This window comes from Lithobates pipiens, unplaced genomic scaffold (genome assembly GCF_037356315.1).
Source record: "Lithobates pipiens isolate NorthernLeopardFrog02 unplaced genomic scaffold, aLitPip1_a1.2 Scaffold_22, whole genome shotgun sequence".
In the NCBI taxonomy this organism is placed as follows: domain Eukaryota; kingdom Metazoa; phylum Chordata; class Amphibia; order Anura; family Ranidae; genus Lithobates; species Lithobates pipiens.
In genome coordinates this window covers 5,168,399-5,190,015 of record NW_027507784.1, presented here as the reverse complement: position 1 = coordinate 5,190,015, position 21,617 = coordinate 5,168,399, and the positions used below count along the sequence as shown (strand labels likewise).

Here is a 21,617-nt window from a genome sequence, read left to right as displayed (position 1 = left end):
TTAATTGGACACAAGCAAGCTGCATTTGGGGGGACAGAGGCTGCATTTGGGGGGACAGAGGCTGCATTTGGGGGAGAGAGAGTCTGCATTTGGTGGGACAGAGGCTGGGACAGAGGCTGCATTTGGTGGGACAGAGGCTGCATTTGGGGGGACAGAGGCTGCATTTGGTGGGCAGATGCTGCATTTAATGGGACACAGGCAGGCTGCATTTGGGGGGACAGAGGCTGCATTTGGGGGGACAGAGGCTGCATTTGGGGGGAGAGAGTCTGCATTTGGTGGGACAGAGGCTGCATTTGGTGGGACAGAGGCTGGGACAGAGGCTGCATTTGGTGGGACAGAGGCTGCATTTGGGGGGACAGAGGCTGCATTTGGTGGGACAGATGCTGGGACAGAGGCTGCATTTGGTGGGACAAAGGCTGAATTTTGTGGGATAGAGGCTGCATTTGGTGGGACAGAGGCTGCATTTTGTGGGACAGGGGCTGCATTTGGGGGGACAGAGGTTGCATTTTGTGGGACAGAGGCTGCATTTGGGGGGACACAGGCTGTATTTGATGTGACGCAGGCTGCATGTAAGGAGGGAGTCCACTGGGGGCACCTGATGTAAGGACGGACTCTGCTGGGGATGAATGATGGCATCTGGTTGTAGGCAACGTGGCTAGTGACACGCTCAGGGCTCCCACTGATTCTGCATTATGGTGAGTTGAATTATTTAATTTTATATTACAATGTTATAATATATATAATGTGCTTCAATCATCCTGACACCATAACAACCATGGTGCCGGGATGATTGAAGTGCTAACACCAGGTGTTTGGAGTAACTTTATCTGCTGATTGTTAAACTTTCTAGAATACACATATTTCTATTGTTGTGTAGGATCTGGGCCTGCTGTCCCTCCATCCCTCTCTCCCTCTCCCTCCATCCCTCATTCATCTCAGACGCCAACCACACCACCTTAGAGCCACGCCCACTATTTCGCTCAAACCACGCCCATTTTCACCAAATGGGAGGGGTCAAAAAGGAAGGGCGGGGTCTGGTGCCCCCCCCCCCCCTTCTTAAAACTTCACCAGCTGCCACTGATTAGAAAATATGCTTTTAGAAGAAATATCTATCTCCTAGAGTCCTCAGCCCTCTACTACTGTTCATAATAAAAAAATAACTTTTGCTCAGAAGAGAGAATAGCCTAAAGAAAATGTGTTTGTCCAATTCACACAGAAAGAATTACAGTACATACAGATTCACTGATCTAATGTGATTTTTCTTTCTTTTTTTAATACATAGACCAAAAAAAGCAAACACAGGAGATACAGGAACAGGGCAGGAACCTGATAGTGAACAGAGTCCAGCAGACAAGATCTAATGGCCAATCTCTAGCTGCCGACCAAAGTGAGCGTATTACCTTTGGATGAAAAATCACGTGTTGCTGCTAAACCTACCAGATCAAAGACATTTTTTTGAATATAAATGAATCAGATTGGGTGCTGCTGCTTTATGTCAAGCAAATTGTGATAAATAAATACATAAATAATGTGACATCCAAATGTGAGCTTCCCATTTACACTTGTTGCTAAGACTGTCCATGAAAATCATACCGGTCCATACCTCCTAACTCTTTGAACTTCAGAATGAGGGACACTTGAGGAAGGAAGTGACAGGGAAAAGTGTGGGTGCGGCCAAACTATTAACAGTGGTAGGGGCTTTCTATGCTATCCACAGAATGCAGGGGTCAGGAGTATATAATGCACACAATGCAGGGGATGGGAGTGTTCGGTTTAGAACTCTGTAGAGATCATTTGAGTTACTCCATACCAAACTGGTCACACCATGTCTTTTTGGAGCAGGATTTGTACACGGGGGTGGGGGGGGGGGGCACTGTCAGGGCAGAACAGAAAGGGTCAATTAACATTCAGCCCGAGAAACATAGATTATCATGTGTACGTAGCCTTTCTTCAAAATTATGTTTATACTTGAAAATCTATTGGAGTGTCCAGAGAGAAAACAGGGAAAGAACCCAACACCCAGAGATCAACAAACAGCAGCTACAGGCCTGATGTTCCTCCATTATCCTTTATCCAGACCCTTTTCCACCATCTTTCTCAAGACCCCAAATTTTCCCCACCTCACCGAGAACCTCACACACCACCAGGAAGGACTTTCTACCAAAGCGATATCGGACACTGTGCATTCCAGGTGTAATATCGAACTACTAAGCTGACTAGAAAAAGAGTGTCCAAATCAAATCCCTTGCGATTCTGCAATGCTCCATACCCCCACTCAGCATAAGTCATGCTAGGCAGGAAAGGAATATTCAGAGCCCTCCCCACGTTTTTATAGATTTATACATTGAAAGGACACTGAAGCAAGAATTGGTCCATGGTTTCCACTTCATCCTAACACTCGCTCTTGGACAACCACGATTGTCCAAAGAGCGGCACTTCACATTGCCCCTTACATAGAGCCTACTGTGGAAAGTGAGCCAGGTCTGGTCCCTAAATTTCAAGGGAATCCGCTCTCCCTCATAATATGACCTGGGCAATCCCTTAGGGGCAGTGGCGCATGAAAGACAGTACCCACGATCTTCTCACCCAGGAGTCTCCAAAGAAGGACCTGCTATCCTCCGCTGTCATATGCCACCGTTCTAAGAATTTTCAGGCATGGGGCAACATAAGCCAGGAGCTTACCATTCTTGACCCATAGGCTTTTCACATTAATGGCACTGATGATGCTGCATTGAGGGCAATGTCGAGGCTGCATTGAGGGCAATGGTGAGGCTGCTAAGAGGGCAATGGCGAGGCTGCATTGAGGGCAATGGTGATGCTGCATTGTGGGCAATGGTGATGCTGCATTGAGGGCAATGGAGAGGCTGCATTGAGGGCAATGGTGATGCTGCATTGAGGGCAATGGTGATGCTGCATTGAGGGAAATTGGGAAGCTGCTTAGAGGGCAATGGTGAGGCTGCATTGAGGGCAATGGTGAGGCTGCATTGAGGGCAATGGTGAGGCTGCATTGAGGGCAATGGTGAGGCTGCATTGAGGGCAATGGTGAGGCTGCACATGGACATTGATCAGGCTGCAGATGGGCACTGACCCTTATTTTCAAAGTTCTTTATTTTAATTTGATTTTTTTTTCCCTGAAACTTCCCTCTTAAAGTGAATGTGATAAATACGGTACTTTTCTACTCCTTTTTCTGGTGTGACCCTTGCCTACAAAGTCTCAGGGGAATCCTCTGTGTTTTTTGTCTCTCTGCAGAGGTGAGGCAGTTGATCCCTGCCCTAGAGTACACACTGTGTGGTTTAATAGATCAGGCACTGAAGACACAGCAGCAGGGGGACTTTCTTGTAGACCGGGACATGTTTTATCCTGAATCTGCCCCAGTGAGGCATCACCAAGGGTGATATGGGAAAGGCTTTGAGAAGAACATTTCAAGCCTCAAGATTTGCACATGAGTAGGGGACAATAGCTGAGGAGAATATTGACCTCAACAACCCTAATGCCGCGTACACACGGTCAGACTTTCCGCCGGGGAACGTTGGATGTGAACTTGTTGGCGAAAGTCCGACCGTGTGTGTGCTCCATCAAACATTTGTTGTCGGACTTTCTGCCAACAAATGTTTGTTGGACTTTCCGCCAACAAATGCTTGCTAGCAGGTTCTCAAATTTTCCACCAACAAAATTTTGTTGTCGTCCGTCACACAAAAGTTGCCTCGGAAGCAGAAGTGGTCGGTCTTGTAAGCTAACGTTCGTAATGAAGACTTAACATTCGTGATGCGGCAAATTATGAAATCTCCAAATGCAGCGCACAATTTTCTTCTTCTTTAATGGGATAGAAATTAAGCTGCTTTGCCTGTGATACTGATGGAGTTATTGCAAATGAAGAAGCCCAAAGGGTGGCTCTAAAGAGCTGAAAAACCACGTAGTGTGTCTTGTACGCCACTACGTTCGTAATTGTTGGCCAACATTTGTGTGACCGTGAAAGTCTGTGCATGTGTACGGTCCATTGGACATTTGTTGTTGTACTTTCCGCCAACCAATATTGGCTCGCATGTTCTGAAAATTTTTACGCCAACCAATGTTGGCTAGCATGTTCTCAAATTTTCCACCAACAAATATTGGCTAGCATGTTCTCAAATTTTCCACCAACAAATGTGTGTTGTCCGACTTTCCGGGTGTGTGTATACAAGTCCGTCGGAAAAAAGTCCAAAGTACAAACATGCATGCTCGGAATCAATGCTCACCAAACACAACATTAGCAGAAGGTACTCAAAGGGTGGTGCATGACTATTAAACTTCCTTTTTATTGGCTCGCCGTACGTCTTGTACGTCACTACGTTGGTAATTGTTGGCCAACATTTTTGTGACCGTGTGTATGCAAGACAAGTTGGAGCCATCACCCTTCGAACAAAATTCCATGGTGTTGTTGTCGAAAAGTCCCATCGTGTGTACGGTGCATTAGGAGTCAGGTTCTTCAACCTCTTTACATTTGTGGTGGATGGGTTTATTGATGTTCCAGTGCCCACAAAAGGCCTCTAGAATTCATGCCTTCAAGGAGTGGGAACATTAATGGTTGACCACCCTTTTGGATATAAGGGAAAAATTGTCTTCCTGCCATCAGAAAGGGAGCAAATAAGGAATATCTTCAAGGACCTGTGTATATTTCTATGTATGATTGTTAACAACGGTATCTAAGGAATGAATTTGCAGACCCAACAGGCTATGACATTTTATTTCCCATACATTTGCAAACATTAGTTGAGAAACAAAATCAAAGCAAGTCAAATTATACAATCTCATTGACATGTTTCTAAAAAAAAAATGGCAGGGCTTTGTATTCTTGAGAAAAATAACATTGAAATGGGTTCCGTCGGTCTCATCCGGTGACATCCAGTCCTGGGTGGTGACTACAACGATTGTATGAGGATGATCAGAGCCGGGATAAGGAGAGTCCACAATATGTGAGCGCCTGGAAAAAAAATAAAATACTTTAATGTTATTTTCCTTTTCTGAGACAACCTGAAGTAGAGTGAGTCCCGCAGCTAGCATCCACAAGGGGGAGGTAGGCATAGGGACGGCATGACATGTGCTGGACTGCACAGTCGCCGTTTTAAGGGGGGTGTATGGCCGCTTTAATGGGTAGGGGGTGGGCGGAGCCACGGTATCTAGTACGTGCTAGCAGGGACAATGCTAGCAGTTGGAGAGCGGAGGAGGAAGCAATCCCCACCCATCCTCCCTGGTTTTAGTACGGGGGTTCAGTCTAGGGTGACAGGGTGTTTCGTTGGGCGGTTCTGGGGGCTTTAGATGAGGAAGTGAGGTACAGGTAAAAGGCCTGTTGTACCCATCCATGGGATGGGGGTGGTTTTATGTACTTCCAGGTTACGAGGCTTTAACCCGGAAGGGTTTAAAACGGGTAGGTCACTGCTACAGTTGGTTATAGCCTCCGAGACAGGGGTTGCCGTTTGGAGGTCAAGAGGTTACAGTTGAAGTTGTTTGCAGTGACCATTTATGTTGTGATGCTACGTACCCATGACCCCTTGGAAAGGCTGGGAAAGTTTTACTGTATTTAAATGTTGGTATTTATTAAAGATTATATTTTTTGTTAATAAAGTTTAGGCCTGATGGCCATTTACTCCAAATCTGTCCAGTCATTTGTTAAGAGGGACAGGGTTTGGAGGGGGGCGGGTAGGACGGTTATGGGGGTTTTGAGGTAATATAGAAATATAACACTTGGTTGAGTCCTACAAATGTCAAGTCCAGTCTACACTGGCCGCCATGCCGGATGAATCTCCATGAAATTGAGTGTAAATATTGAAACTCATGGTTGGTTCCTTTATTTGGCACATAGGAAGGTATCAAATGTGTGTCTTCCTGGCTTATATTATTAATATCATCAGAAACAATAACAACATATAATAATTAAAAATAATTAGGACATATTTTGAATATGATGACCTTGTCCTCCTATCGAAATGTCTTTGGAACTCGGTAAATAATCTCCTCTACAAGGTCTTGGATTCGTAAACTAAATAATTATTTCTTCTAAATAAACCTCCCCAAACACTCCCCGACCCCCCTGTGTTCTTCATAAAGCCGGCTACAAAAATATAACAATGAGGTGATCCTCGAAGACATTGTTTATTTACATATCTGATACCAAGATTAAAATAAAGGCTCATGGAAAATTAGCCAGCATTGTAAATGATACAGAAGACGTGCTTGACAAGGTTTGGGATCCTTGGCTTTCCTTTCTTCATTTACAGTTGGGTTCTAAATGGATTCCCCTTCAACCGACCCCAATAGATTTTCAGCTTTCTCTTATATTTGAGGCGTCCCCTCTTCCTTCCACTTTTATCCCTTCTTCTTTTCCCTTTGCTTTCACTCTTCATATTGTTCTTATACACTTAATACAGAGGATATTACTGAGCCGGGGAATGTATAAAGCTTCAGCCAACATCCTTGTACTGAAAAAAAAAAACCTCATGCACTAAATTTAAAGCAAAACCACGCCTGAGGCTGAATGAAGGGAAAAACGGACACTATATTTCCAAAAGTATTGGGACACCTGCCTTTACATACACATGAACTTTAATGACATCCCAGTCTTAGTCCGGAGGGTTCAATATTGAGTTGGCCCTTTGCAGCTGTAACAGCTTCAACTCTTCTGGGAAGGACGTCCACAAGGTTTAGGAGGGTCTCTATGGGAATGTTTGACCATTCTTCCAGAAGAGTATTTGTGAGGCCAGGTACTGATGTTGGACAAGAAGGTCTGGCTTGCAGTCTCAAATTTCCGAATTTCTAAAATTTTGGGAATTTCTGAAATTTGGAAATGTGGAATTTTTGGAATTTCTGTAATGTGGAAATTTGGAAATTCATGAATTCGTAAATTCATAATTTTGTAAATTCGGAATTCCGGAATTAATGATTTTGTCAAAATTTGTTAAAAAAAGAATTCAGAACTAAATTAATTGTACATGTCTAACAATACTTATTATTATTTATAGTTAGGTTTAAGCACACTATTATTCTTATTGTATTATTTTGTAGACATGTGCATTCGTTTCCGTTTGAATGCATTTTCATCTGAATTTCTGGTATTTTCATTATTATTTTAACAAAGGATAACGAACGAACGTGCAGAATTCGAAAATGAAAAATCTGACATAAACAAGCGCTTTATTTTCATTTTCGTTGTGACAACAATTCGATATAGCTAGGAGATTTGACATGACGCTGACAATAGCGATCTGTGTCCATGGAACCTGGGGTCGAATGTACCTAACCTTAGTTCTATTAGTGAAGATTATTCAACATAGAGAGAAAAGATTCAACATAGAAAGAAAAGATTCGACATAGAGAGAAAAGATTTGACATAAAGAGAGAAGATTCGACATAGAGAGAAAAGATTTGACATAAAGAGAGAAGATTCGACATAGAGAGAAAAGATTTGACATAAAGAGAGAAGATTCGACATAGAGAGAAAAGATTTGACATAGAGAGAGAAGATTTGACATAGAGAGAGAAGATTTGACATAGAGAGAGAAGATTTGACATAGAGAGAGAAGATTTGACATAGAGAGAGAAGATTTGACATAGAGAGAGAAGATTTGACATAGAGAGAAAAGATTTGACATAGAGAGAAAAGATTTGACATAGAGAGAAAAGATTTGACATAGAGAGAAAAGATTCGACATAGAGAGAGAAGATTCGACATAGAGAGAAAAGATTTGACATAGAGAGAAAAGATTTGACATAGAGAGAAAAGATTTGACATAGAGAGAAAAGATTCGACATAGAGAGAGAAGATTCGACATAGAGAGAAAAGATTTGACATAAAGAGAGAAGATTCGACATAGAGAGAAAAGATTTGACATAGAGAGAGAAGATTTGACATAGAGAGAAAAGATTTGACATAGAGAGAAAAGATTTGACATAGAGAGAAAAGATTTGACATAGAGAGAAAAGATTCAACATTATACTGTAGAGAGAATAGCAAAAAAGGTTGAATGTGCCTAACCTAACTCTATTAGTCCAAGATTATTCTACATAGAGAGAAAAGATTTGACATGAAGATTGGACGAAGCAGTCGCCGTGAGCGGAAATTTATGGTGAAATGCTCCGCCCATAGGCTATAGAAGAATTCTAATGTTGGGTGACTAGTAATAATAATGAATAAATATAATTATTACTAGTGTCATCCAACATTAGAATTATACTATAGCTTGAAGGCGGAACATTCGACCTTGAAATGTACGATCGCGGCGTCATACAGTTTCGCTGCTCCGTTGAATCTTCTCAGAACATTCGACAGACACCATAAGCCTTCAATGACAGATTCCACCTTAATTATTTCGGATTTTCGGACGATTGCATTTTTGAATGAAACAAAATAAATAAAAAACACATTTCGGGAGTAACTAAATACATTTATTTTTCAGATGAAAACAAAATGCCGCAACAAAATATCGCAGTGTGCGCACGTCTAGTAGCTTGTATGTGGCAACAGAGCACATTTAAATAGCTGCAGCTGAACCCGGTTTTCACATTAGTAATCAGAACTTTAGTAACCCTTTTGTTACAATTAGGAGACAGTTGTCAACTCACAACAGGATGTATCTAAAGAAAGACCTTCATGGTGGAATCACCGGGAATTCAGTGCATATAATATAAATAACAAAGTATCTGTCTGGTTCTCTCATCCCTACTTAGGAGAACATTTTAAACACAATAGAAACCACTTACTGTTGATGGTGGAAGATCCGGGTTCTGTAGGGAATACAGAGAGATGACATATCAGTGGTATATAGATTGTATTATATACAGGTCCCAGAAGAGGGCAGGACCGTTCAGAAAGTGCAGCATGACTCGTGCACGCGCGGTAGGAAACCAACTGCTGGTTTGCCTTACTTACAATACCGGCTCCTGCACCCAAATCCAATCGACAGACTTTTTTTTTTTACAGACTGGAGCTCCTCATTAACCTCCCTGATGATTACGTCAGATTTTTGCGTCTCAAAGCGATACAATTATTTTGCATGCAAATTTGGCATTTTTATATTTAGGCCTGTAATTCTAATGCCGCGTAAACACACGACCGGACTTTCCGACACACACAAGTTCCGACGGTCTTCCTGACGGACTTTTGGCGGAGTTCTGACAGACGTTCCCGAACGGACTTGGCCACACACAATCACACCAAAGTCCGACGGATTTTGACCAGTCTAGGATAAACGAGTTCATAGCCGGTAGCCAATAGGCTTGTGCAATTCGTTTCGTAACAAATCGAAATTCGGCCGAATTTTGCATCTTTCGGACATTCGGATGCATCCGAATGTCCGAATAAAAAAAATAACAAATTACAACGAATACAAAAGAAATATAACGAATGAATTCGACATGATTCGAAATTATTTCAACTGCATTCGAAATGATTTCAACCACATTTGAAAATATTTTGTGACCCGACTTTAGGGCCATGTATCTCGGGATCACTTGGTGCTAGACACTTCAAATTTGGATATGTTGTATTGCTAGTATTATTGTGTTTGCATACCAAATTTGGGGTTTCTAGCTATAAGTGACCCCAAGATATGTGGCCCCAAATTCGAGTCGCAAAATGTTATTAGTTATTAGAGCAGAGAATGACATTTTGCGACCCGATTTTGGGGCCACATATCTCGGGGTCACTTATATCTAGAAACCCCAAATTTGGTATGCCAACAAAATAGTACTAGCAGTACAACATATCCAAATTTAGAGTTTCTAGCACCAAGTGACCCTGAGATACATGGCCCTAAAGTCGGGTCACAAAATATTTTCGAATGTGGTTGAAATAATGTCGAATCATGTTGAAATCATTTCGAATTCGGTAGAAATATTTTCGAATTTGGTTGAAATATTTTCGAATGTGGCCGATTTTTCGAATTCGGTAGAAAACAAAACGAAATCCGAAAACGAATTTAAGGAAGTTAACGAATATAACTAAACGAAATTAATGAATTAACGAATTAAAACGAAACTAAACTAAACAAATTTTTTTCCTTTTGCACATGTCTAGTAGCCAATAGCTGCCCTAGCCTCGGTTTTTGTCCGTTGGACTAGCACACAGACAAGCGGATTTCTCGATAGGAACTGGGTGCGGCAGAGTTCTGGCCGAAAAAATTTGAAACATGTTCTATTTCTAAAGTCCATTGATAAACAGAAATAAATATTAAAAAATCAACCAGCGCTAAACACACATAAAACAACAAAATCCCCGATCTTATTCTGCAGCTAGAATACTGAGGGGCAAATTACCGAATCCCACGATGAACACTATTACAAAAAGCAGTACAGCGCAGATACTATAACCTAATACAGATTAATAAAATAATTATATATTTCATATATAGAAAATGTCCAGTCAACAACAAAGGAGTACAGGAATGATAGGATAAATATCAGTCCTTGTACACACGATCGGAGATTCCGACAACCAAATCCGTTGGATTTTGTCCGACGGATTTTGCCCGAAACTGTTGCATACACAAGGTCGGAACAAAGTTGTCGGGAAATCCGATCGTGCAGAACGTGATGACGTTATTTCGTTAGGACGGGACTATGTTCAGGCTAGTAGCCAATAGCTTTGGTCTAGGAATTTGATCTGAGCATGCGTGGCACTTTGTCCGATCGGAAATTCTCTACACATGATCGGAGTATGTCCGATCGGAGCATTTTTGTTGGAAAATTTTACCAACAAGTTGGAAAACTTGGTCCGCCGGATAGTCCGATGGAGACCACACACAGTCGGAATATCCGACAAAACGCTCCGATCAGACACATTTCCGTTGGAATCTCCGACCGTGTGTACAAGGGCTAAGAGCCAGCAGGTGTTCACCAGAGCCTCTAGTGGTGAGGATAGAATGCGCTGCAGTCTGGCTCCAGGTCGCGGCCCCTAGGGTCTCACAGCTCACGGTAGACTACAGCAGGCAAGAACAAAAAGGGACAAGGTAGAGGTCAGGGCGACTAGCAGACGGGAACAACAGAGTACACGCCAAAGGGTCAGGGTCACAGACAGACAGGAATAGTCAAGAACACGCCAAGGTCGGTAACAGACAAATGTAGAGCACACGGCAAGAAGGCAACAGGAAGCCAAATACATGGGCTAAGAAGTCCCATGTGTAAGGTGATCTTATCCGGGGAATTGGGGTGACTTATGTGATCCCCTCCACCAACGACAGAAATGGACTCTCACCTCAAGTACTGGACCCCCTGAATAATCAGATAGGTCAAATACAGCATTTCCCGTCAAGGGTTAACGAATGAATCCAACTCCTGTTGATCACTCCTGGGGGTTTTATCATATCTCATATCTCATTAGTCTCATAGTAATTCCATGTGTCATATATAAGAAAAAATAAAATAGCAACATCTAGTGCTCTCTGTATAAAATCTAATTATTTAAAACATATAGAAGTGCACTCACATTCCAACGCACTGCGCCCCAGTGCTGGGTAATAAACGATGTGTATAAAGTAATTCCGATGAGCGATCGTTCACGGATCAGCATTCAGACAAGCGGGTGACGTCACGACTTAAGTCACGTGGTATTCCGTGACGTCACGACTTAAGTCACGTGGTATTCCGTGACGTCACGACTTAAGTCACGTGGTATTCCGTGACGTTGCGACTTAAGTCACGTGGTATTCCGCATCACGACTTAAGTCACGTGGTATTCCGTGACATCACGACTTAAGTCACGTGGTATTCCGTGACGTCACGACTTAAGTCACGTGGTATTCCGCGCCACGACTTAAGTCACTTGGTATTCCGCGTCACGACTTAAGTCACGTGGTATTCCGTGACGTCACGACTTAAGTCATGTGGTATTCCGTGACGTCACGACTTAAGTCACGTGGTATTCCGCGTCACAACTTCAGTCACGTGGTATTCCGTGTCACGACTTAAGTCACGTGGTATTCCGTGTCACGACTTAAGTCACATGGTATTCCGAATACCACGTGACTTAAGTCGTGACGTCACCCGCTTGTCTGAATGCTGATCCGTGCACGATCGCTCATCGGAATTACTTTATACACATCGTTTATTACCCAGCACTGGAGCGCAGCGCCTTGGAATGTGAGTGCACTTTTATATGTTTTAAATAAATTGATTTTATACAGAGAGCACTAGATGTTGCTATTTTATTTTTTCTTATATATGACACATGGAATTACTATGAGACTAATGAGATATGATAAAAACTCCAGGAGTGATCAACAGGAGTTGGATTCATTCGTTAACCCTTGATGGGAAATGCTGTATTTGACCTATCTGATTATTCAGGGGGTCCAGTACTTGAGGTGAGAGTCCATTTCTGTTGTTGGTGGAGGGGATCACATAAGTCACCCCAATTCCCTGGATAAGATCACCTGACACATGGGACTTCTTATATTTATCCTATCATTCCTGTACTCCTTTGTTGTTGACTGGACAGTATCTCACAAATTAAAGGGTCTCTAAAGCTTTGTTTTGTTATTTTCTAAATAGGTTCCTTTAAGCTAGTGCATTGTTGGTTCACTTACTTTTTCCTTCGATTTCCCTTGTAAATGTTTTTTTTCTTTGTCTGAATTTCTCACTTCCTGTTTCTCCTCAGTAAACTTCACACCATCAGCCGAGCGGTGTTTAGTCAGCCAGGACAGCTTACTGAGGAGGAACTTTAATGGCATCCCAGTCTTAGTCTGTAGGGTTCAATATTGAGTTGGCTCCGCCCTTTGCAGCTATAACAGCTTCAACTCTTCTTGGAAGGATGTCCACAAGGTTTAGGAGGGTGCCTATGGGGATGTTTGACCATTCTTCCAGAAGAGCATTTGTGAGGTCAGGCACTGATATTGAACGAGAAGGCCTAGCTTGCAGTCTCTGCTCTAATTAATCCCAAAGGTGTTGAGGTCAGGACTCTGTGCAGGCCAGTCTAGTTCTTCCACCCCAAACTCGCTTATCCGTGTCTTTATGAACCTTGCTCTGTGTACTGGCCCAAATCATTTGGTGGAGGGGGGTTTATGGTGTGGGGGTTGTTTTTCAGGGGTTGGGCTTCACCCCTTAGTTCCAGTGAAGGGAACTCTTAATTTCATGATCCCAACTTTGTGGGAACAGTTTGGGGACGACCCCTTCCTGTTCCAACATGACTGCTTATCAGTGCACAAAGCAAGGTCCATAAAGACATGGATGAGTGATTTTGGGGTTAAGAAGCTTGACTGGCCTGCACAGATTCTTGACTTCAATCCCATAGAACACCTTTGGGATGAATTAGAGTGGAGACTGCGAGCCAGGCCTTCTCATCCAACATCACTGCCTGACCTCACAGATGCTCTTCTGGAAGAATGGTCAAACACTCCTATAGACACCCTCCTAAACCTTGTGGACGGCCTTCCCAGAAGATATTGAACCCTACGGACTAAGACTGGGATGCCATTAAAGTTCATGTGTATGTAAAGGCAAGTGTACCAATACTTTTGGTAATATAGAGTATATGTTTCATTTAAGCACATTAATACTGGAGAGTTCTTTCCTGCCCGGGCAATTTTTCAGCTTTCCCATTGGATGTTGCTGGGATACTAGTTGTACAGATGATTCTACTCTTTTCTGTTATTTTATTTTCTATTTTCTATTTCAATTCAAATGTATTCTATTTGTAATTTGAATTTCAGAAGAGGGTTTTATTCTTTTCCATTCTATTATTTTCTATTTTATTCTCTTATTTGATATTGTATTATATTCTTTTCTATTCTATTCATTTGCTATTATATTCCTTTATTTTCTGTTCTATTCCTTTCTAGTCTATTCTTTTCTATTCTATTTTATTCTTTTGTATTATAGTCCTTTTTTCCCTATTCTATTTTATTGTATTCAAAAATTAAAATTTTAATCAAATCTGAAAATTATTAAAATTAAAATTTGAGTTAAATTTCATCTGATTTTTTTTTCCGTTATTTTGGATTCATTAAAATTTGTTACTATTGAAATTTGGAAATTTTGATGCGTCCGAATTTCCTGAAAAATGTGTCCAACTTTCGATTTGGAGCAAAACTAACTGCACATGTCTATCCAAGCCCCTTCATTTTTATCTATTTATCTATTCTCTGAAGGTGATTGGAAATTTGGAAATTTAGAAAATTCAGAAATATGAAAATTTGGAAAAATAAATAAAATTCAGATTTTCAAATTTCCGAATTTTTGAATTTCCGAATTTCAAATTTTCGGATTTCCGAATTTTAAAATTTCTGAAATTCCGAATTTTGAATTTTCAGATTTTCGAATTTCAGATTTCCAAATTTCCGATTTTCGGATTCCAAATTTTTAGAATTTTCGAATTTCTGAATTTCCAAATTTCGATTTTTTGGATTTTTGGAAATTCGAAAATTTGAGAATCTGAAAAAAGAATGAAAATCTGTAAAATTCGAAATAATAAGTAACTATTAATTTATAGGAATTGGAACTTCCTTTCAAATTTGGCTGTTCCACATTCGTTATTTTGCATAATTTGTAACTTTGGATAAATTTGTACTCATTACGTTCACCAACAGCCAAATTTGAAAGGAAATTCCAATACCTATAATCTAATATTTATTGTTTCAGATCTTTAGGTTTTCAAATTTTTCTGATTTTCATTATTTTTAATTTTCAGGTATAATTTTTCAAATTTTAGAATTTTAGAATTTTTAAATTTCTGACATTTCGATTATTCAAATTTCTGAATTTCTGAAATTTTGAATTTCTGAAAATTCGAAATTTCAACTTTTCAGACTTTCGGAAATTTGAAAATTTGGAAATTTGGAAATTTGAAATTTCAGAAATTCGGAAATTTGGAGGTTTTGGAAATTTGGAGGTTTTGGAAATTTGGAAATTGGGGAATTTCGGAAATTGAAAAATTCAGAAATTCAGAATTAGCAATTTTGTCAAAATTCTTTAAAAAACTAATATGGAACTAAATTAATTGCACATGTCTAGTGATGCTTATTATTATTTATAGTGAGGTTTAAGTGCACTGTTATTCTTATTGAATTATTTTGTATGTAGCATCACATTAGTAATCAGGTCCATATCAGAACTTTAGTAACCCTTTTGTTACAATTAGGAGACAGTTGTCACCTCACAACGGGATGTATCTAAAGAAAGACCTTCATGGTGGAATCACCGGGAACTCAGTGCATATAATATAAATAACAAAGTATCTGTCTGCTTCTCTCATCCCTACTTAGGAGAACATTTTAAACACAATAGAAACCACTTACTGTTGATGGTGGAAGATCCGGGTTCTGTAGGGAATACAGAGAGATGAAATATCAGTGGTATATAGATTGTATTATATACAGGTCCCAGAAGATGGCAGGACCATCAGAAAGTGCAGCATGACTCGTGCATGGACGGGAGGAGACCGACTGCTGGTTTCCCTTACTTACAGTGCCAGCTCCTGCACCCAAATCCAATCGACAAATCGGCTCGGCTGCCATTGTTTATTTTTATTTTTTTTTACAGACTGGAGCTCCTCTTTAACCTCCCTGGTGGTATGATTATGTCAGATTTTTGATGCTCAAAGCGGTACAATGTTTTGCATAGAAATTTGGCGTTTTATATTGCAGGCCTGGAATTCTTAGGAATAACTCACTGAAATCCGTCCAAACCAGAGTCTAGAAGACATCCCGGGTATGATAAAGTTTGAAAAACCAAATCATAAATTATAATATAATAAATAACTAATAAATAAATAATTATAACAAATTATAATATAATAATAATTGTTAAAACACCAATTTACCGAGGGCGGGGCCAAACGATGACATACCCAGGTGGCCCCGCCCCCCTCTGACACACATGGACTTCCCAATGGCTTCCCTGTGGCGTTAGGGGGGGGGTAAGGTCGCCCAGGTATGTCACTGTTTGGCCTCGCCCTCAGTTATAAAAGAACTGTGAACACGCTGAAGCGTCATAAGGCGGGTGCCTCCCATAAGGCGGATCTTTTTTATTTATTTTTTCGGGTCCGTCAGCGGAGCGAGAGAAGAAGATGAATAAACTTTGTGAGACATTTTTATTTTTTAAATTTTTTAATAAAGGACTTGTCCCAAAGTGTGTCTTGTGTTTTTTTTTTTACATTTTGACACGTTTTTTGTGAAATGGACAATACAATGTACAACCCTAATGTACCCGTTACCATTTCAAACATGGGGGGCGGAATCGGGGGGCTTCCAGATTCCGGTAAGCCCCCCGCCCACAAACACCCACAACCACCGGGCAAGGGTTGTAAGTATGAGGCCCTTGTCCCCATCAACATGGGGACAAGGTGCTTTGGGGGGCTCGTATGGTTTGGGGGGAGCTCTCTCTCATCCCCCTTCTTTTCCTGCGGCCTGACAGGTTGCGTGCTTGGATAAGGGCATGGTGTGGATTTTTGGGGGGACTCCCGTGCCATTTTTTTTTAATTTTGGCACAGGTTCGACTTAAAATCTATACCAGACCTGAAGGGCCTGATATGGAATTTGGGGGGACCCCCACGCAATTATTTTTTTAAATCCCATGCTGTTTTTATCAATGAAGTTTTATGTGGCTGAAAATTCATTATAGCCATGGGTAGTTTTAAATGACTTTTTTTTCCTTTCCCATTGCTGTCAGACAGTTCTAAGCATGGGAAACATGCGCCCCTTTACAGGCATACTATAGACACCCCCCAGGTATGAAATGTAAAAGAATATTACACTTTTATTGTTTCACTTCGTTATTAAGATCACTGCTCCCGAAAAAAACGTCAGTTTTAAAAAAAAATATTTTGCATTGATCCATGTCCCCCGGGACCCCAAACATTTTTTATGACAATAACTTGCATATTAGCCTTTAAAATCAGCACTTTTGATTTCTCTCATAGACTTTTAAAGGGTGTTCCGTGGCTTTTCAAATTTGCCCCGAACACCCCAAATTGTTCGCTGTTCGGTGAACAGGCGAACACCCGAACATCAGGCTCATCCCTAGCGGCCGCCCAAAGATATCAGTGGCCCGGGAGGGGAGCCCCAGGGTACCACATGTCCGGAGCCAGGGTGGGCTAGGGGGAAGGATAAGAATACCTTTTTGGGTTGAGTTACTTTTAAGCGTTAACGTTAGGTTAAGGGTTAAATGGTGGAATTAAACATCAGCGTAAGTTGACCGTTAAGGGTTAATTCTCAGGACCAGGTCAGGGACAACATTTCAGTGTTAAGGGTTAAACATTAGGGGTAGGTTAAAGTCACATTAAGGGGATTTTTTCATGAGATGCTTATAGTGTGACTTACATGTTCTTGCTATTCTTTTAAAATACTGATGCTTTCTTCTTGCTCTACTAACTGTCCCCAGGCTGTGCTGTACAACTTGGGTCCCCCGTGCCAGCTGGGCCCCATAAAGTCTTATTGGAGCCTCCATTTAGAACTACAACCTTACATGCAGCTGTACTTGAGAAGGACACAGAGCCAAAGCCAAACTCAACTGGAAGCCCCCCAATTTTGGCTCTGTAAACCACTTGTTCAGCTTGTGCGCTCAACACTGGGAATGTCTCCATACAAGGTTGTGGTTCTGAATGTGAGCGTGCAGGAACAGCAGAGTCTGGTGAGACTCCAATGCCGCGTACACACGACCGGACTTTTTGACAGCAAAGGTCCAACGGAACGAGTCAGTCGGACAATTTGATTGCGTGTGGGCTCCATCGGACCTTTGCTTGCCACAAATCCGGCAGACTTTAGAAATAGAACATGTTTTACATTTTCCCGCCGGGCCGAGAAATCCGTTCGTGTGTATGCTAGTCCGACGAAAAAAACAACAACGCTAGGGGGCAGCTATTGGCTACTAGCTATGAACTTCCTTATTCTAGTCCGGTTGTACATCATCACGTTCAAATTTGTCAGACTTTGGTGTGATTGTGTGTGGCCAAGTCCGTTCATTTGGGAAAGTCCGTCGGAACTCCGCTGAAAGTCCGTTGGCAAGACCGTCGGACCTAGTCTGCCGGAAAGTCCGGTCGTGTGTACGCGGCATTAAGGTCCCAGAGGGCAATAGGAAGGCACTTAGGCAAACTCCTTGAAATACTTTGTTTTTCCTGCTCTTAGATTATAAATACTTTGTAAATATGTAAAAGAAAAATAATATTTATGCAATAAAAAAAGTGCGGAAAAATAAATAAAATTTAATTAAATTAAAATAAATAAACTGCTAAACCAAATAGCATGGGAAAGATACATATAAAGAGAGTTAATAGTGCTGCACACCTCAAATAGTACAATATGGGAAGAAATATAATTGGGAGGGGGGGTTTAGGCAGCAAGGTAAGTAATTCAATTAGGTAATACATATAGAATAATATTTTATTGAAGTATGCATAAGATAATACCACGCCAGTTAAAATATGAGCTCTGGTAGGAGAAAAAAAAAAGAAACATTCCAATGCAAACAGAGAATTATACACGGCATTACATATCAGAATGTCAGTTGTATAAAATACTGACGCGTTTCGACCTGAATAATTAGGGTCTTCTTCAGAGGTTTAGTTTGATACAAAAGACAATCAAAGATAAATGGTCAGAGCAACTGAATAGTGTTTTGCATATTTAGGTGGAAAAGGTGAAAGATAGATAAGGAAGTATGAGGGAAGCGTAAATGGGTGAAAAGATGAATAGGGGGGGAAAAAAAGAAGGATAAGTGATTGTACAGATGATTCTACTCTTTTCTGTTATTTTATTTTCTATTTTCTATTTCAATTCAAATGTATTCTATTTGTAATTTGAATTTCAGAAGGGGGTTTTATCCTTTTCCATTCTATTATTTTCTATTTTATTCTCTTATTTGATATTGTATTATATTCTTTTCTATTCTATTCATTTGCTATTATATGCCTTTATTTTCTGTTCTATTGCTTTCTAGTCTATTCTTTTCTATTCTATTTTATTCTTTTGTATTATAGTCCTTTTTTTTTCCCTATTCCATTTTATTGTATTAAAAAATTTGAATTTTAATCAAATCTGAAAATTATTCAAATTTGAATTTGAGTTAAATTTCATCTGATTTTTTATTTTATTTTTTTGTTATTTTCGATTCATTAAAATTTGTTACTATTGAAATTTAGAAATTTTGATACGCTCTGAATTTCCTAAAAAATGTGTCCAACTTTCAATTTGGAGCAAAACGAACTGCACATGTCTATCCATGCCCCTTCGTTTTTACATTCAGCTGCTGGTTGGGCATCTCCCAGAAGGCAGATTAATGGGGATGTGCCACTGGTTGCTAGGATACTGGTGCTTGCTGGCTTCCTAGCAACCAGGAGCCCTGCACAGAAAAGCTGACACATTTGACAGCGGTGGTAATGCAAATGCTATGTATGACTTCCCGCATCAGCCAGGGGTTTGCCTTTTTGCTGAAATGGTCAATTCTAGATCAGTCTGTTTTTTTCTCTCAAACTGATGATCTCTAAAAAAAAATGCTCTCAGAAATAAATGAAATTTCCCTTGAGAAAGTCACGTGACCTGGGACGCAATGCATTGGGAGGAGTCAGTGACGTCACCTTCAGTGTTTCACTATACCAAACGTGCAGTGAGGAGGAAAGCTGCGTGCACCACTGATCATTTTAAGAGCATTTTTGAACCAAACCCAATGTGAGTGAATAGCCCACATTGATCGGGGGTTTGTGAATACACAGCGATCTTGTGCAATGATGTCCTTTTATTACTGTTCTATTGCTTTCTAGTCTATTCTTTTCTATTCTATTTTATTCTTTTGTATTATAGTCCTTTTTTTCCCTATTCTATTTTATTGTATTAAAAAATTCGAATTTTAATCAAATCTGAAAATTATTCAAATTTGAATTTGAGTTAAATTTCATCTGATTTTTATTTTTATTTTGTTATTTTGGATTCATTAAAATTTGTTACTATTGAAATTTAGAAATTTTGATACGCTCCGAATTTCCTGAAAAATGTGTCACACTTTCGATTTGGAGCAAAACTAACTGCACATGTTCATCCATGCCCCTTCGTTTGTACATTCAGCTGCTGGTTGGGCATCTCCCAGAAGGCAGATTAATGGGGATGTGCCACTGGTTGCTAGGATACTGGTGCTTGCTGGCTTCCTAGCAACCAGGAGCCCTGCACAGAAAAGCTGACACATTTGACAGCGGTGGTAATGCAAATGCTATGTATGACTTCCCGCATCAGCCAGGGGTTTGCCTTTTTGCTGAAATGGTCAATTCTAGATCAGTCTGTTTTTTCTCTCAAAATGATGATCTCTAAAAAAAATTGCTCTCAGAAATAAATGAAATTTCCCTTGAGAAAGTCACGTGATCTGGGACGCAACACATTGGGAGGAGCCAGTGACGTCACCTTCAGTGTTTCACTATACCGAACGTGCAGTGAGGAGGAAAGCTGCGTGCACCACTGATCATTTTAAGAGCATTTTTGATCCAAACCCAATGTGAGTGAATAGCCCACATTGATCGGGGGTTTGTGAATACACAGCGATCTTGTGCAATGATGTCCTTTTATTACTGAGAGCTTTTGTAGAAATCATCAGTTTGGGAGAAAAACAGACCATTTGAACCAAATCCATAAGCCCATCAGAGTGGGGATCCATGATCTGGAGCGTGTTATTAAATTCAGGGTTTTGATGTATCTATTCTCTGAAGGTGAATAGGGGCTTTTCCTCTAGGTGGTGGTTCACCTCTTTTGGGACTTTCTCTCCATATTCTTTATCAGATTTTTATTAATACTGTGTGTATGTTTGGATTATATTTCTTTTCACAGAGGAAGAAGCACTGGTAATTGTTTACAGTACACGCTTGGATTATTGGATTGTATATTGTTGTGCGATACTTAGACTTAGGGTTTAGTTTCATTTTTTTTTTTACTTTTCTTGGAAATTTGGAAATTTTTAAGATTCAGAAATTCAAAAATTCTGAAAAATTAAAATTCAGATTTTCAAATTTCCAAATTTTTGAATTTCCGAATTTCAAATTTTTGGATTTCAGAATTTAAAAATTTCTGAATTTCTGAATTTTGAAATTTCAGGTTTACGAATTTCAGATATCCGAATTTAAAAATTTCGAATTTCTGAATTTCAAAATTTCGAATTTTTGGATTTTTGGCAATTCTAAAATGTGAAAATCTGAAAAAAGAATGAAAATCAGTAAAATTCTAAATAATAAGTAACTATTAATTTATAGGTATTGGAATTTCCTTTTAAATTTGGCTGTTCCGCATTCGTTATTTTGCATAATTCGTAACTTTGGATAAATTTGTACTCATTACATTCACTAACAGCCAAAATTTGAAAGGTAATTCCAATAACTATAAATTAATAGTTACTTATTATTTCAAATTTTTACTGATTTTCATTCTTTTTTCAGATTTTCAAATTTTAGAATTGCCAAAAATCCAAAAATTCGAAATTTTTAAATTCAGAAATTCGAAATTTGGAAATTCGGAAATCTGAAATGCGGAGATCTGAAAATTCAAAATTCGGAAATTCAGAAATTTTAAAATTCGGAAATCCGAAAATTTGAATTTTAGAGTTTTAGAATTTTTACATTTCTGACATTTCGATTATTCAAATTTCTGAAATTTCAAATTTCAATTTTTCAGACATCCGGAAA

General features: G+C 39.9%; 2 protein-coding genes across 9 annotated transcripts in view; one reads left to right on the top strand and one right to left on the bottom strand.

Moving 5' to 3' along the window:
* The window catches only part of LOC143925260 (uromodulin-like), a 39,246-nt gene extending 37,668 nt beyond the window's left edge, over positions 1 to 1,578 (top strand). The window contains exon 7 of the mRNA XM_077449851.1: positions 1,283 to 1,578. Coding sequence (XP_077305977.1) covers positions 1,283 to 1,361 — 79 coding nt within the window. The 3' untranslated portion in view covers positions 1,362 to 1,578. The remainder of the gene's footprint in view (positions 1 to 1,282) is intronic.
* A 3,130-nt stretch (positions 1,579 to 4,708) lies between these two features.
* LOC144000332 (uncharacterized) overlaps positions 4,709 to 21,617 on the bottom strand; it is a 118,325-nt gene continuing 101,416 nt past the window's right edge. For 5 of the 8 annotated variants that reach the window (XM_077494071.1, XM_077494077.1, XM_077494070.1 and 2 more), the window contains 3 exons: positions 15,262 to 15,285; positions 8,735 to 8,758; positions 4,709 to 4,961 (listed from right to left, as the gene is read on the bottom strand). In XM_077494071.1, coding sequence (XP_077350197.1) covers positions 4,900 to 4,961; positions 8,735 to 8,758; positions 15,262 to 15,285 — 110 coding nt within the window. In that variant the 3' untranslated portion in view covers positions 4,709 to 4,899. The remainder of the gene's footprint in view (positions 4,962 to 8,734; positions 8,759 to 15,261; positions 15,286 to 21,617) is intronic. The other 3 variants (XM_077494074.1, XM_077494075.1, XM_077494072.1) reach the window with 2 other exon arrangements.